Source organism: Micropterus dolomieu, linkage group LG13 (genome assembly GCF_021292245.1).
Source record: "Micropterus dolomieu isolate WLL.071019.BEF.003 ecotype Adirondacks linkage group LG13, ASM2129224v1, whole genome shotgun sequence".
Classification (NCBI taxonomy): Eukaryota; Metazoa; Chordata; class Actinopteri; order Centrarchiformes; family Centrarchidae; genus Micropterus; species Micropterus dolomieu.
In genome coordinates, this window is record NC_060162.1 from 21896517 (window position 1) to 21914841 (window position 18325).

The 18325-nt window shown below is 40.1% G+C and overlaps 1 protein-coding gene across 1 annotated transcript in view; it reads right to left on the minus strand.

The window, feature by feature from the left end:
* Nucleotides 1-10129: 10129 nt before the first annotated feature.
* LOC123982273 (leucine-rich repeat transmembrane neuronal protein 4) overlaps nucleotides 10130-18325 on the minus strand; it is an 88201-nt gene continuing 80005 nt past the window's right edge. Inside the window, exon 3 of the mRNA XM_046067713.1 lies at nucleotides 10130-10453. Coding sequence (XP_045923669.1) covers nucleotides 10130-10453 — 324 coding nt within the window. The remainder of the gene's footprint in view (nucleotides 10454-18325) is intronic.

Consider the following 18325-nt stretch of genomic DNA (forward strand, 5'->3'; position numbering starts at 1 on the left):
AAAGTTTTTTTGTGCTCTCTCACTTTTCCCTGCCTGGTTATTGTATTTTATAATTTCTGGTTAATCTGTTGTGCACAGAGCAGTCATAAACAAAATTAGATTTTTAAATTATTTACAAAGCAATGAATTTCTTAAAACATCAAAAAGAAAATAAATTTATTTTAGGTAGACATTGAAAGAGAAGACTGCATGAAAGCACAAAACCAAAAGAGAGCAAACAGAGCAAAATGTAAACTATTTTTAAATGTTGACTGCTTATTTCAGGTCAAGGGGAAGACACGGTGCAGTGTGTAAAAGGAAATTGCCAAAGGGAACTCGAAAAGGGCTCATTTTGGCTTTTCACAGAGGGCAACAATTGTGGGTGAAATTTACTTAAGCTAGCTCCAGACTGTGGCAGGATACAGTTAAAAGCCTGTGTAGGTTGTATGAGGACAAGACATTTTACATCCCTGAGGAGCTCCGTTACTTACAGTGGATATAGGGCTAAAAGTGCCATAGAAATCTTTGCCTGGTTAAAAAAAGAAAGAGAGTTGCAGTTGCAAAACATTGAGAAACAACATCAGAGTGTCTGAAACCCATGAATGTTCAACTCCCTTCCAGTCGAGATTTTCAGCCCCACACCACCATCACACTGCTTTAAAGGTCACTGAGAATCAGACAGTGCATACTTACTAAACCTGACCTGGCCAATCAACCACCAGCCACAGGCTTTTTCACACAGATTGAGATGAGGTGGGCTGTGTGCAATCAGCTGAAAGAGGCTGAGCCTTCAGCCATGTCAGACCTTTTTTTTTTATTAACCTTTCAAATAAGCTGTGCCTTTGCAGAGGAAAATCTGGTATCCTTCCAAATCCTAGAGATTTTGATATGATGCTGCTCACAGCATTTTAATGTATTGCGTACAGTCTCTTGTAATGCCTATAATAAATATACACACTTTGGTTGTGTTTTTAGTGTGCAAAAATTTGTGAGTTCACCTTTAAGATAACCAGTGTTGAGTTATAAGTGAAATATGTCTCTTCATAAACTCTGATGAGCAGTTAGCAAAAGGGTGATGACCAATGTGTCATCTAACTGGTGGTTACCTGGCTACAAATACTGGATCATTCCTTGACATTCATATTGACGTTACTCCAGAGGGTGTGTGATCATTGGAGGAGAAAAGTAAAAGATAGCAAGACCTCATGTCCTGGAAACGGCTGTGAGCCGGACTGTGAGCGAGCCTGTCATGTTCCTCCAAGGCGGTGATGGCATGATGTGTGCATCTGAAGTGACAGCAGGCTGAAGCAAACAGATCTCCCATCCTCGTGACACTGACGGTACTCCTTCGCCGAGGGTATTTGGTTCACTTAGAACAAGTCAGCTGCATTCATCAAGTTTACTTACTGAGTGTTTGTATGACAGCACTGTCTCCCAAAAGTTTATAAAATAAACACAAACTCCGAAATGTAGGTTATGTGGCCGCTGTCTTTGCATTTTCTAAAGGCTTTTCCCCTCGCCTGTGCCTCTTCAGTATTTAGGTGACTCACTGTGTGCCTTAGTTGTAAGAGAGGCACAGTTGCAGGAACTTCATTTGCAATACAGTGGTACTGCAGTTTTACTGTAAAGACTGGCTTAAATCAATTTCCTTTTCCGTTTGTTACAGAAAAAAAGGGAAGCTCCTACATATATGGAAAGCTACATATATGGAAAAAAGCTGTATAAAGCCTTTTGTGGGTCCAGACAGAGCTTCGTGAAATTGCCTCAAGTGATGTCACTTGGGTCAGTGTCAGTTGGGGCTGAAGACTACAAGTTTCAAAATGGGTGTGTGGAGTTAGAAAGAAATTAACTTACCAGACCTCTGTAGCTCTCCCCTCATCTCTGCTTGAGGCTAGTGGCTCGAAGCTACATTAGCTGCTACTAGCATAATACACCTACATCTCTGACAGAAGAGTTGGCCGTCAAGTTGCATTATGGGTAATGTAGGTATGTAGGAGTTTTGAAAAGAAAGAAAGAAAAACGCATGGAATAAAAAAAAGCAATATCTCTGTTTCTGCTGAAACGATTTTGATACATTTTTAAGACCAGTTTTTTTAAAGGCTAAGATGATCTCAGCCAATAGTGGAATTGAGAGTATCTTAGCCTCGAAGAGCAACTCAAAAACTGACTGAAAAGCACTGTTTCATTGCACCTTTCAGATTGAAAGTTTCAAGTCTGTCCACACCTAGCACACCCAACATTGATGTCAAGGTGTACTGATAGTGCATCAGTACTTTAATTTCTGGTAATCAACAGCAAGGGGAGTGAGTATACAGGGCCCTCGTGTGAGGAGGGAACACAAAGATACTAGATAGATAAATAAATAAATAAATAAATAGCTGTGGATGCGAGGAGGGCCCAAAGAGAATGCTTACATACAGGTTCCAGATTTTTGTGTGACGCCCCTGCATCTTCTTCAAATTTTTTGTCCTTGTAGATTTGTTGGAAACATCCAGATGGTAACTTTGCCAAAAATATAAAGCAACTCAGCTACGTTGTGGTGTGGAATAAACCCCCTCTGTTGGAGCGTTGTTTGACAAATGTCTTCTCTCACTGAAAAGCTTTGTCCTCCTCCTCATTGCACTTAACAGCATAGACACTAGAGCTCAGATAATGTTTTGGTACGTAGACCATTGATGAGCCTGAAGCACTGTTTTAGCATGCTGGCAGGTTTAAACAACACCAGAATGTTCTCATATCTATATAGTATCTTTTCAGAAACTCCAGCTACAGGAGAGGACATTTTCCTTGCATATTGTGACGGGGCTGTCACAACGTGATCACAGACCACAATGTGTCTCACATGTGTTTCTTGTTCTTATTGTACTCTTTGTCGATCATGTTGCTATTCTGAGGAAGCCTAAGGAAGGCTAACCACAGGCTGTCAATGGCTGCTGAGTGTGATTTTGTTCCCTCTCTTTGGACTCTGTGATTGCAGTCCTACAGGTGGTGAAAAGTCCAGATAACACTCATTACGGGGATTTGTGTAGATGATTGGATGAGTGTTGAAATGTCTTTGTTTTGTCAGTTACCATCCAGCCCAGCCACATGTGCGTTTAAATATCTTACTATGACTGAAATGAATCTTCCCAGACATAACTGTGGCTCAATTTACAAAGGTAATCCTTAAATTTGAGCAAGGAATTGAGAAGACAGCAAGGTAGCTCTTAGACTAAAGAAACCAGATCTGTCTCACCAAATCGGATTTATCCCAAACAGCCTGAGCCGGATTCTCTGTAAAAAATCCCAGAGCTTGTTAAATCTTACAAAGGGCGCACAAACAACTGCAGAATGAAGCCTTGAGATGAGTTTATTTTACCATCAATGTTTTCAGGGTAAATTATGAACAGCTGGCACCAAACGTTGGCATTGTAAAGAAACTTTATAGAGGAAAAGGGGTAACAGAGAAAAAAAAGTCCTAATTGAAATGTGGGACTGGTTGAGACTGATGCATGGGAATCCTTTTCTTCAGTTGGGTGTTGGTACTGTTAGGTTCACGAGTTCATCAAATCAATCATCAAAGTCAATGCAGCAGAGGATATATCACATATACTGCTTTTAGTCCAGAGTAACTCCAAAAAACTGGATAATACACTTCCTATAATGCAACTTAATAGTAGACCAGCCTGGTAACTTGTCATTTAAAAAGTTGGATGTATAATGTAGGATTTCCATTATTGACAGAAATACAATATAAGATCTATGTTTTCAGTGTTGTATAAAGACCTTGCATAATGAGCCATTATGTTTCTATTACTTTAGAATGAGCCATGTCAATCTACATGACCGGGGGTCCCTCCTTCAATGGATGTCGCCCAGTTGCGGACAAACAGGTCTACAGAGCGTGTTTCGCCACTAGGTTGTTCTTCTGCTTGTACAATTCCAGCAGTGTAGACGCCAGTAGATGCTCATCACGACATTGAATGTATACAAAGAAGAAGAAGAAGAAGAGGAAATAATAATAATAATAATATACAGTCTCTGAGTCGTCATCTGGTTTATTAAAAGTAAGAACAGAAGTGAAATTTGGACAAATGGAGGACTACACCTATTGTGGATCTTTGTCGTCAAAGAAGCAATCACATGATGAAGCCAGACATGTCGGGACAGATGCAGACAGATGATGGCAGAAATAAAGAATATATTTGTTGTGGATTTTCCCAGATGGAAGGAGCTGATGCAGGAAAAACGTTTTTAAAGCGGAGCTGAAGTTGCCTGTTTTCTGCTGGACAGGTAATTAAGTTAGCGATGCAAATGCAAACTGTTGTTTGATAGCTGTAGCTATAAGCTGGCCATAACCACCGATAGAAGTGACGTGTTTCCTCTGTCAGTGAAATATATAGTTGGATTGTAATTTCAGTAACATTTTTCTTCAGTGTGTGTTTTGGCTTTGCTGTCGACATAAATGTGTCAGTTAAGCTTGTGAGACAATCAGCTGATTAATTGGCAATAAAACCGTAACTTACAGCTGGAAGCTCATATCAGCCAGCTAAACTTTCACAACCCTCACCACTAGATGTCACTGAAACTTACACACTTAACCTTTAACATTTGTAGTCTCCAAGCCCTACCAAAACATAACCCTGGAGACATGATCACTGGTTATTTTGATAAGCACAGAAGATAAGCAAGCTGCTTCATAATCAAATCACAAAACAAACAAAAAAAGCAATATACTGCTATACTGACATTATAACTGTGTTCACAGGCTGAACAGTACTGCCCATAACTAATTAACCAATGTTACTGCAAGTTACAATACATTATATTCAGGTAAACAAGACGCCACAGTGCTCATCTTTAGATGTTTATTTCTGATATCATCATCAAAATTTTTACAAAACATTTTCTGACAATAATATACTCAAAGAAGAGCCGTATTTTTGCGCTTGGACCAGGTCTCCACAAAAATGCTTTAGGTCTGAATACAGTAAAAAGAACAAAAATCAAAATAAGAAAAATAAAATCAACAACAAACCAACTACCAAAGAAAACAATGCAGCGCATATTTACACCCTACAGAAATCAATGCTCTCTGCAGGAAATGAATGAGAAGGACACAGCGGGGACCCCCTGGTTTATATGGAAAGCATTTAAGAGGCAGCAATTTGATTTGAGACTTCAAGGAAACAAAGACTAATTCTGATATTGCTTTCTGTCACTTTCTCTCTGCTTTCTCTCTTACTGCACTCAAAAGCCAACTGCAGGAATAGAATGTAGCCCATTTGAATAAAAACCTTCTTTTCTTCGGTGCTCACATTAAATCCAATTAGGGGCGTAAACTGGCTTTGTCAGACAAACGAAAAAGTGTGTTTCCCTGACAGAGGTTAATGATCATGCCTTCCCTTTCTGTGTTCCCTCTGACATGAGCAATGGGATAAAAACAGAGTCAGGACAATGTCGGTCAGAGGTTAAAGACGTTCTGCTAATGTGAAACAGCATGGAACAATAACAATCAATGGGGACCGGGCTGGCCTGAACATCAGTAATGGTGACATTGGTTCAGAGGAGGTAGAGGAGTAGGTGCTGCTATACTGTAGATACGCACACACACAAGGCCAACTGGGTACATGCAGGGTAGCTAACTCACTAGCAATGCTTCCAGTCTCTCTTTCTGCCTTTTAGCATGAAAAAGTTATTAATTCTCACCACTTTGCATTCTGCACACACACTAATGACACGCTAACAAAAACAAGAATCTCAAATTGGGAATCTAGAAGTGGCAGATCAGGAGTATTACCTTATTTTTTTTTCTGCTTTGCCCCCATATCCGTGTGTATATGTGCTGACTCTCTGGAGTCATGACTATGTGCTGTATGCCCCAGTGCTGCCTCCGGGAAAGACACAGATGTGTGTCAGAGGAAGAAAAGCTGCAACTACACGTCTGGCTTGGAATTCATTTTTCAAATCTATTTATCAGGTAATGGATTAGAACCTACTGAAGCGTCGCAGATGGCCTTGGGTGAACTGGAATGGATGGGAGCGTCAAAACCTGGAGAACTTTATTATCATTTATCAAGGCATATGTGTTGCCCATGTTTGTAGGTTTTTCATTTGTGTATACATATTAATGTGTGATTCTTCTGCGGTTAAAGGGTGACAAGTAAAAATGTATTCTTGGTAACAAAGCGTAAATTATAATTTCAACTCAAATTAAGTGTTTAAACGTGTGTGTGTGTGTGTGTGATTTTATCTTTGTATGTGAGCATGCATAATTACTTACAGTTTAGAAGATGCAAGTTGATTTGAGTATGCCTTTTGTTTTGTTTGTTCTGTTTGTGCCATAACTAGCTACAGAATACTTGTGTGTGTGTCTTGCGTGTGACTGAGTTTGGCTGAAGCAGTTCGTGTCATTTCTTACAGTGCAGGTAAAGCTGCCCGGGACTTTCAAAAACATCGCAAAGCTTTCATTGTAACAGAATAAAATGTCTTTGCACTTACCCATTTTTACTTCTGTATTGTCCCTATTGTACATCATTTCTGGCTCCCCCTCTAGTCTCTTCTGCTTTCCCTCTTCCCTTGAAGATTTACATTTAGCTTTTTTCCTCTGCGCATTAACAGTTTTCACTGCAATTCTTCAGACCTTTATTCACTCCACCTCAAGCAAAAAAGAAAAGATGGGGGGAAAATGAGAAATGTTCCCAGTGGGGAATTGAGCCCAAAGAGTGAAGGGGGGTGGGGAGCTTGGGGTGTACAAAACCATAAACAAACAAAAAGGAAGAGAAAAGTAAGCCTGTTGGCATTGCAGGGCTTGCACAGACGTCCTGGACTTCAGCTCAAACATGCATCATTAGCATGCAGCGCCTGTGCTTCCAGCTCTCTGATGGCAAAAGAAATGGACAAAAGACTAAATAATTACTGGCAGCAGGATCCAAACATTCCGCTGAACATATCCAATTTTATCAGAGAGGTAGTCACGATTAATCAATCGCTTATTAGTAGTTGATTTAATTGTGAACATACAAAGATTTTATTAGCATTTTCTAATTACACATGAAGGGAAAAGTAGCTTTGATCATTGTGTTTAGACTGAATTGAACCATTATGACTGTTCTGAATAGTGAAGTAATTACAACATATGGGGTATTGGGCTTTAGCAGGATACTATTAAAGGGAAAGTCTGTCCCTGGAGTGAGTGCCCAACAGAAGGCTCTTTCTTTGTTTAAAAGCCTATATAGTGCCAGGAAATTCTACTTTAGGTGAGACAGGGGCAAGAATGGGTCAGCAAACAAGTTGCTTTAAAAACAGTGAAGTTGACCATGACACGTGCTGCTGGTTCTAGGGCACTCCATCCAGGAAATACTGTATCTTCCATACTGTTTGTCTCTGGTTCAGCGCTCCTCCCTAACTGGGCATACTTTCCCAAAATATCAGCATGCGGACAGAAATAGAACATCATTAAACAGGTTCACCCGAGTCACCAAGAGGCAGACATGAAATTCAGGCCAAGGAGTTAGCAGGGGTGATATAGAGCAAGGCAAGACAATACATGGATAGAATTGAGAGAGCTCCCATTATAAAGACATTGGCACAGCTGCTATTACAAAGTAAACTCCACCAGCACTATTAAGCAACCGTACTGAGCGAATCAACTGCTTTTTATGCAGTGTCCTGTACACGAAGGGGACTGAACCCTTCTTGGTCGTGAAATCATGAAGACTTTTGGGGCTGGCTTTTGGTAAAACATTTAACAAATTCATGGCACATCAAAAAGAACATCCTTCACAAGTTAAACTCTTGTTATAAAGAATAGCACACTTCTTCTCCCCGAGTAGACCCTGAAATGGCAAACGAGAGAATTGGATTGGGATGTAACTAACCACACATCATATAGCCACCTCCTGCAACATGAAACATGTCTGAAGTCAAGACAGAAAATATGGATCTCTATGAGGTTTGACTCTTGAAGTACATCACAACAGCAGGTCTCTCAATATTCCCTTTCTCATGTGGTTCAGTAAAATGATTGGATTTGAGAAATAACCTCACTAACATAATTTCTGTTTAATGGTAGAATAATGATGGGAGCAGTTAGAAAAATATTTATCATTGAAACAACAGGAGCATTACAGTAGGAACCTCTTCACCGAGTCATCTTGGTAACAGATTCCCACTGGAAAGTGAATAAGGCTCCTCTTCTGTTCACACACAGTTTGTGTTTCAGAAGAAGTGAAGTTCATACTTTTTTTTGTCATTAAAGATTCACTATTTACACGATAAATAAGTTCTATTCGATTTTGTCCTTAATAGAATTTCTTGACATCATCTTTGAACACCTCAAAAACGGTCTCTTATTCTCCAAGCCAAAAAGACAAAATAACAAAACAAACAAACAAAAAAATCCCTATTTTTTCTCTTATCTTGAGGATACACCCACTTTTTGTGGGGAATTTTGGCCCTTTTCAGTTTTTCATCTGTGGATCAATCAGTTGTGCTGTGGGAGAACCAAGCACAGATTCACAACTCCCCAGAGTATGACCAAAAGCTTGGATTAAGCCAGAGATGATATTTGACAGGCGATCACAGACGTGTCTGAAGTCCTCATCAATTCCATATGTCAATGAGTAGTGCTCGACACAGTGGCCAAGGGGTTACCAAGTGAAATAAAGTCCCGCACTGTAGGCACGCTTTTTGGAAAAAAAGATGTCAGGCAATTTTCCCAGTACAGCCCATGGGTTCATATGCAGGTCAAAGAGAAGTCAACGTGCTGGTTCAACATGCCCCACTAGGCACTGTTGTTCTCTGTGGTGGAGGGGAGACAGGAGCACATGGCCAGAGCTTTGTCAACCCAGCAAGATGTTGCTCTCCAAATTGTCCAGAGTGATGAAAGTCAAATTTTGACACATGTTTCAAATGACTGTTTGGGGCAGTGAGAGTGGTTTGACTTTCAGTAAAGTTGACCTTTTTTAAGAATATGTACAATACCTTGCATTCAAATGTACTTATTTTACCACATAACTCCCCATGATTACCTCTTTAAAGCATAGTGAATCATTCAGCTGGGATATAATCATATACAAAGACCTGCCATTGTGTGTGAAAGGGCCCACCTGTGTGTTTAAGAAATGATTAGAACATGCCACAATATCTCCTCAGGTGTTTCTGTGGTTAATGTTATTCATACCATCACCAAAATCATGTATACCAATTGACCTGATGTTGCAAGGACCGGGTTAGATACATCATTATGGCAGATACCTTTTAAATTTCAGTTTGACTATCTCACCTGTATGTATCACGTGACTCCTTAGCTAATCTGAAAAGACAAGCCCAGTTCATCTGAAACCACCTGGGGATTTGGTTGCAATTGTGAATGCGAGTTGACTGAGGCTAGTTTAGTAGACCAACTGGCATTTTAAGAATGCCCTCAGCTAAAGTCGCTTATGTGCATTAAAGGAAAAAAATATAGTAAACTCTTTGGTTTGACATGCACATCAATGAAATTCAGCATGAGATGCCACATTTAAAGGAACAAAAGAAAGTCAAACAAAAGGAGAAATTCTATGTAATACTTATCTTGAGAAAATGACATTTTTTTCTGAAATACTGATATGGATTTGCTTTTGTTAACAACTACTGACTGGATATTTTATTAATAATCACAGTAAGAAGCCCATTTCTCTTCACATGATGTCCAGCTTCATCTCTTTTATCTTTTATGTTAATGCTTTCAGTTTTTGTGATCGAGAACTCGTGTTTATTGCACTTTCCCCTTCACGCCTGACTCAGCGAGTGGATTGCTGTTATGCTTGTGAACAGGTGCCCCATGACATTGTCATTGGATATTGGCAAAGACCAGATTTGGAAACAAAGTAATTTTTTTTTGTCATATGCTGGATTACCGCCATGATTCAGTAGTAAGAAGTTTTCTATGAGGTGCTTTGGAAAAATTAATCAAAATAATCTGTAAGGATGTCTCCGCCTCTACTGTATATTAGTGAGACTGTGTGTTTCAGATGCCTAATCCCTCCAGGCAAAATTGTCCTCTAGTTCATATACTCATGTTCTGAAAACAAGGCCCCACTAAAAAACCAGCTCGTCTGCCCCTTCATTTCAAAGTCATGGTGAGTAAGAGGCCCTTGCCCCACTTCTAACAACCAGACTGGACTTGCTAGCGTCCAAATTTGAGTGTGCCGGTGCGTTCAGTGGAAGGAAAAGGACTGCTGCTGGGACCTTCAGTTGGTGGTCTAAGAGATGGTGGAGGAGAGCGAGGCCCTGGCACAGGGGCACCTATGCTGGCAGCAGTAGGCACGGCAGGCAGCGCTACTGTCTGTATAGTGCCCCTATCACATGGCCCCAGGTCCTCTAGGCCCTCTAGGCCCTGTGGGGGTCCCTCATAACCCATGTTGAGCCGCAGGGGTTGATGGGCCTGGCAGTAGTCTACAATAGGCTGTTCATAGCGGTAGAAGGTCAGTGCACCCAGTTGGTGGGGGACCTGTTTAGATGGACAGACAGCATAGAGGAAAAGACGAAGAAGATAAAGGCAGTAGAGATAGAAATAGAGGAAGTAGAAGAGGGAACAAAAGGAGACAGAGAAGAAAAACATGAGCCATACAAATTTTCAACTGTGTCTTTCAGATATACCTAAAGCAGATTGTTTAAAAAGATATATTTATGTCCTGATACACACAAATGTTGCTATTTCTACAAGAGGATGCTAATCAATAATAACACACTATAAGGAATGTCCTCTTGCAGTGAGCAGAGTCTAGAAAATCACAGATTGATGACTAAAATGATTACACACCAGAGTTAAGTCTGTTAGTAATTAAGTCAGTAGTTAAACTACAGAATGCTGGATGCTTATGAACATAAATACATATACAAAAGGGCACTTAAAAAATTACATTTTCACCCCAATGTCCACACAGGTTTTTTTTTTTTTTTTACATTTAAAGGATATATTCACAAAAAAGGTTTCCTGCTTTTCCTCCAAATTCAGTGAAGGTGGGACACATTTCATTTGTGTTGAGGACAAATTGTACGTGAAAAGCTAAATAAGAACATCTAACCAGAAACAATGTCCTATAATTATCCAGAAATAAAAAAGAAATAGTCCGTATTAGACCATTTCTTTGGTAGTGTATTTCCAGTTGCTGTTGTTATTTTATGATTTTGGTGAGACGACCTTTCCAAATAAATAATGATTAATTATTGTATTTTTGGAGAAAAACAAAATAACAAGCTCTAGATTTACTGCAGCTACACCAGGCACAGCTGTTTTCTTTTCAAATGATTATTGCATATTTCCAAATGATGTTTCAATATTCCAGTGCAGTTTATTTGTTACCCAACATTTTATTGCATCCTTTGTGACTCCAAGCCTACAGCACAGTTAGTTTGGCAGCTCACTACAGGCCCTCTGCAATCATCCTCACATGGTGACCACCTGAGCCTCCAGCTACCCAAAACCTATTTGCTGCCCACCAAAAGAAGCCTCTTCGACAACTGCTTTTTACAGATGTAAGAAGCATTTCATGCCGCCAGAGTATTCTACCTGCCCATGACTTGTACTGTAATGCTCACTGTGGCTGTCAAAAGAATAAGATGTGCATTTTGCATGTTTAGATTGGCATGCACGTATGAATGACACACAAACCACGCTGCATAGGACAAAATCACAGACGCTTTTGAATTCAACCTTTGGTACAAGAGCTGGAGCAAATAGGCCTGTGATCTCTCTCCGTGTCACTTGTGTCACAGCCAGGAGCACTCGTCACATCTGGCTATGTGTCTGGTCTTGTGCTCCCGCCCTAAACCTTAAAACAGTGCCAAATAAACAGATGAGACTCTTGTGACACTCTGTCTCCCTAACTTTAAATCACACACTTATTCGCCTCAAAAAGGAGGCCAATTATGAGATTTCTAACAGGCCGTGAAAACAGCAGGGTAAGATGGCAGCTGACCTGGATTAAACACAGCAGCCTGGCAGAGAGACAGATCTGATGATCTGTACACACAGGCGACAAGAAACACACAGCAACAGCAGGAGCGACAGATATGACACTGACACGAAGACATGAATAATACAACCCCTGACTCTTGCGGAGGTGTTGGAAGCAGAGCAAGTGTCACAACTGCACCGTCTTCCATGCACATCCTTTACATTTTATTTTTAACCTTAACCAGTGATGTTAACCAGATCTTGAGACAAGATTTCATCTGGTGCTTGACAAAATGGCCTTTATGAGAGAGATCATCATCATATTTGAGGGAACGTAAGAGAAATTACGACAGGATTTTTAAAAAAGGGACCGACTTTGTCAATGATATGCAGATATATGCTGGTTGGGAAGGGGAATAGTGTGTGTTTGTGAGCGTGTGTGTGAATGTGTGTGTGCAAACAGATTTCAAAGTCAAATGGAAACAGTCTAGGCTAACGCAGCTTGGCAGTTCAGGAATTATCCTGAACCACGGGGCTAAGATAAAGCCACTCTGAAAGCATTAACACCAGTTCTGTTTTAGATAAAAATAGTGTTATTTGTAGCCTCAAGCTTTACTGTAACACGCTTCCATGACAGTGCTGCATTACAATTCAGCAGTTGCACAAAGTTGTAGTCATGTATTTATACAAAACTGTAGCTAAGAGCATGTTTGCATGGTCTAGTTTTAATACAGGTAGCAGGACTTGGGATATCACCCTTCAGTCCTTCAACACAGCCTTTCTTTTAACTAGATTTACGCACCTACAGAACCACCACCTTCCTTCTTTCCATACCTCCTTCCTCCTTAAATGGCCTCCATTAAGTGAGGTTGAGTCATTACATTATAGGCACTCAGTGGATTACTCCCCTCATTCCCCTTTCAGTTTAAACCCTTCACCAGCTCTGATCCCTCCGCCACCACATCGCACCACCACCTCTGCCTCCACCATCTCATCTCCTGTCACACATCCCAATCTACCTCAGCTCTACTCAAAGCTCCCTGCCCAGGTCTAATGAATTAATTAACCAATATTAAGTCCTAACCGTTTCAATAGGTTCCATCAAATTGTCAGGGCATAAATCTGTGTCTTGTATTTCTGCATGTCTGTGAACGTAAGTAGAAGAAGGGAGAAGGGACAGAACGAGACAGAATAAGAAAGAAAATGCAGCAGATACAACAAGATAAGGGGTGTTATGCCAGTTTGACATTCCGCCTATAATTTCTAACATTCAGTGCTGCTCTAAAAAGAACATGCAATGTTGAAAGATGCAGAAATACCAGACAGCCTGACTTGGTTTGTTGGACAAAGTTATTGACCCAAAACACTCTTTACGTCAGTTACCGTGAACAAAAGGTGCTATTGATATTCACCGGCCATCCATGCAGTTGCAAGGTACAGCTAGCTCATTATGAATGCTATCAGCCTTTCTTTGTGCCTCTCAGCATTAGGAAATTATTAATTCCTCACACTGAATAGTCTGTTGACAGTGGAGACAGCCAAATATGTAAATGGTTAACATCTGGTCAGACTAACAAAAATACAAAATAGACACTTCATTTTATTTTCCAAATGTTCTAAAATGTACGTGGTTTGGGTGGAAATGAATGATGTTAAGATGGGCCTTATCTAACAGGCCAAACGCTGTCGAGTTCCTGCTCTTGTTCACAAAGTGAAAACATCGCAGAGCCAATTCTTTTTCGTCAGTTTGTGATCTGTCCATTAGCATTAACTTAGATTCAAATCCAGGCTCATTTGACCCTTTTTTTCCACCAATGAAACAGCCTTCCTTTGCTGCCTAGAATATGAATCCATGGATATATGAATGTTTTACACTAGAAAATTATGATCTGTCAATCATCTTTTGCATGAAGCAGGTGGTTTCTGTAGACATTTGAGGAGAGAAATTGGCACTGGAGTTATATCATTCTGATTTCCACATGTTTACACTGGGCAACAACACATTAGAACTGATCCATCACTAGATACATTTAGGTTATTCGATGGACAGCTGTCATTGTGAGCATTAAAAGGTCCCAAATAAGCACAAATTGAACCTATATTGTATGCGGCAGTTTCTACCTGTCAGAAGTCATTTGCATAAAGAAAAACAACTCTCTCCGCTGCCCATGTTGCACCGCTGGATGTTTTTTTCTTCTTTGGATCTCTGCCACAGGTACCTGCATGTGCTTTAACTGACAATGACTGGCATCCTGCCTCTTCCTGGATCTTTATCTCTGCATGCTTGAACACACAAGGGTGACAAAAGCTTTGAAACAACCTGCCCAAGGAGATTAAGCCAACCAGGCCAGTGTCATCTTTTAAGTATTTTTTTTAACTGGCTTTTATCTGACAGACTTTTTCTGCTTTGGCTTTTCTGGTTGTCATTTTCACATGCTTGATAAGCTGTGACATTTTGTTGTAAGTGAAATTTTAAAACACGCTGTTCAAATAAAGTTGTTATCATAAAGAAGCTATTGTTAGCTACTGTGTGTACCACTGCGCACAAACGCTTAGTATACTTGATAGCCAGAGACAGTAAAAACCAGAGAGAATTGCAAAACATTTCCTTCCTTCATCTGTGGATACTTAGTTTCTGTTACTTCCTCACAAAAGCTCTAATTTGTTAGATGAGTCCCTTAAAAAGCCCCAAATCCCATAAATGCATTTTTACAGTTTTCCAGTGCCCCTCTGAAGTTGTGTTTCTTTTTTGCATTCACACTTTTATGAGCAGCTAAGGAGGCAGTAACTGTGCCACAGGCAGACAATGCTAATGCGACCCTGGGCTTTAGGAGCATTATGGTTCAAAAGTCTGCCGCTCTCCCAGCCAAACACTTTGATCCCCTCAAGTCACCATATTGTGGCACACAGAAGCATAACAAAGTGGAGAGGAGGTGCAACGGACCCCCACTAAAATGTTGCTTAGGCTGTTATTTTTCTTATATTCTCATAAATGTTCTGTTTTTATTTTTGTGAACCTATGAATTATGTTGGGAATTGTTAGTTCTTCTCTGTCTCTCGCTGTGGTCACACAGTATTCCCAAAATACAACTGATTATTTTGTTTTTCATAAATTGTTAAATATTATTGTTGTTATGGCCTGCTATTGCTCTGTAAAAGTTTTCAGGATGTATGTTTATTAACAGCAAAAAAATTTGTAGGATCACTATCAATTTTTAGGAATTATTGAAACAAACCACGTCTGAGTTACTGGGAAAAAAACTACTCTTTTCTTTGTCTAGTTCTTACCCCTCAAGTCATCTTTTCAGTAGTCTAGAGATATATTACCATAATTCAATTAATCTATATTTAAAGCAAGCTGTGATGCATATTTGATGTAAAGGTCCAGTGTTTATGCTGGTGAAACTATTTCAGTATAACCATGTCCCACAGTGCTGTGTTGTTGTACAAAGTAGTTAGTGCCACTGAGAACAAATCTCAGCTTCCAGAGAGCTCTGTGTTTTGTGTTTTTCATACCTTTGCCACCCACTACCCACTAATTTCCTTGGCCATTGCCATCTCATCTTCACTTTTACTTGCACATTGCAATTATCATTATATCAATTATTATTATATTAATAATCACAACTGGTAATACATGTGTTTTCAGAAAATAATATTATAAATACCATGTTTCACCACACTGGTCCAATTCAATTTGAACTTAATTTAGTTGACACAACTTCCTGTTCTAGAAGAAGAAGTAGTAGTATTGGTTGAAAGAGTAGTGGAGGTGGCGGTGGTGGTAGTAGTTGTAGTAGAAGCTGTGGTTATGGTGGTAGTAGTAGCAGTAATAGTAGGCGTAGTAGTGGTGGTAGTAGCAGTGGTGGGGTCGTAGTAGAAGTAGTAGTGGATGTGATAGCAGTTGTAGAAGAAAGTAAGTGATTTTGCAAATTGCAAATGCTCAATTGACAATTCCCACATTTAGACATATATAAATGAAAACTGGGATTCAGCAATACAGCATTGTTCAGTGCCCGTGTCAGCAGGCAACACTTCAGTAAAACAGGTGAATAAATTATCAAACATTCTAAACAAAATGTCATAGTATTAATTGCACATATACAAGATTTGTAAATATGTGCATACAGAACATGTATTAACAGGTCTACTGTATGGAGGGCCATGCATATACAGACGTCTCTCTCTCACCACTGGTTTGCTATGTTTGTAACCATCTTAAACCTACAAATTAACTCTAAAAACCCTCCACTAATTGAAGCAACTAAACCATTTCCATGTGTCCTCTGAAAACTGTGACTCTACGTGGGTGTACATGTGCAATCCCGTGTGTGTGGTTGTTCGCATGTGTTGTGTGTTTGTGCATGACTGTGCGTCCCCATGTGGGTGAGTGTTGTCTTTCAAATCTATGCTGCTCTAGCATGCAGCGGGAGTCGGCACAGATGTTGCTAGGCGTGCGTCAATGACATGGAGCCCACCAGTCAGGTTTTCAACGGAGCAGTGTGCATGGACGTGTCTGAGATGGTGTGAAGCTAAACACCGTCAGTTTGTTTTCAGACAACACATCCCGAGAGGGAGACTTCCCAGCTGCATGTGTAAGTGTGTGTAATAGACTTATGTGTGTGTGTGTGTGTGTGTGTGTGTAGCAGTACACATCTGTCTACGTGTTAACATCTGTGGTAATTAACATAATCGAAGGCTGCATGAAAGAATGTTGGTGCTGGGAAATCAGCATTTCCTCACAACATCCTCTTATGGTGGCAGAGCAAAATAAAAAAAATACTCTTTTCAAGTTCATACCCTGTGTCCCTGCATTGTTTTTCTCCACTTTCTCATGGTAAATGTCAAATACATTTTTAAATAAGGCACTTTTGATATATAACCACAATATTTTTTTTTCTTCCTGTAAAAAAAAAAAAAAAAAAGTTGCATTTTTGATGCTTCTTCCTGCACTCAGTACTAAATGTGATTTGGGATTACTAGCTAACCCCCGCCTGTAACCACCTTACACATTGTTAGTGAGTGACATGATGGGTCGTAAGAGTCTGTTTGAAGGTTAAGTGGTTAAGACCGTAACCATTTGCATTTCTATAAGTGCTGTGGTTGCAATCGAAGTGTCTGGAATTGATTCCACGTCCTGATACAACAACAAATGGGCCTGTGCATCTGAAAAGAGTCACTGTGGTTCTCCAGAGACCCCATGCTCACTAAATACCGCCCACTTTCAAGTCAGATCAGATCAAGTGCCCTAACAATCTGATCAAATCTTTCCTGAAACTATTCCTCGCCCTCATATTCAATTTCACCTGGAAATATGTCACATTACAGAGGCTAAAGATCCTCTAACTGCTGTTTTACTGTGTCTTTAAGACCAGCTTCCATTGACAGGGATTAAAGAGGCCTCCTAGGACTGTACTAGTCGTAGAGTCATAAAGGGTCAGTTAACTTCAGAGGCAGAATGTACAACCTTGGCATTCCCTCGTAGTGCTGTGTGTGAAAATGAGCCCACATGTCCACATTTTAAACTAATTGATTCTCTAAACAAGCCGTTAGCCTCCCACTAATTCCTTAATGACTGGAGGTCCCTTTATGTGCAGTGACTCTTGATTACAGCTCTCTGGCAAAAAAACAAAAGACAAAAAAAAAACACACACAAACACAAAGATAAATGAACACACTAACAAATACATACAGACCTCCACTCAGAAAGCTGGTTTAAAAGAAGGAAAAGTGAGAGTGAAAACTGGGAAGGAGAGAGCATTGAGGCCCCCTTCACGCACCAATGAGTGCCCACCGTCAGCTCATCGCAACCTCTTCCCACTCCACGGTACATACAGTAAAGGAGCTTCTGCAGACCACAGCAAATGGGCCGTGAAATGTTACTCACTGCTCAACACGCTCCTCAGCCCGCTTTGCTTTCACACACACATCCAGCACAAAACACAATTACAACAACTAATGAAGGGGTGGGCAGAGGATCTGTAGAACAATGGAAATGAGACAGAAAGCATTCAGTGTACAGTATGTGCTCACCGTTGTTACAGTTTGTCGCAGACTCTTACTGTCTCACTTCTGTCAGTACAGATTAGGGCTGCAACTAATGATTATGATCATTGTTCTTTCTTTTCTCTCGATCATTTGGTTACTTTATAAAATGTCGGAAAGCTGTGAAAAAATGTCTTACAGACCAATATGACGTCTGCAAATAGAGGGTTTTTACAATAAGATAAAACAGCAAAAAATTCTCATTTTTGAGAGGCTGTAACCAGGAAAAGGCATTCTTCCTTGCCAAATCATGACGTCATGAAGTTAATTATCATAATTGTGGTTACATTTTTTGCCGTCTGACTAATCGACTAAATGAGTACTTGACTAATTGTTTTAGCCAAGGGTGTAATTTCCACTGCAGAAATTTTATTTTTG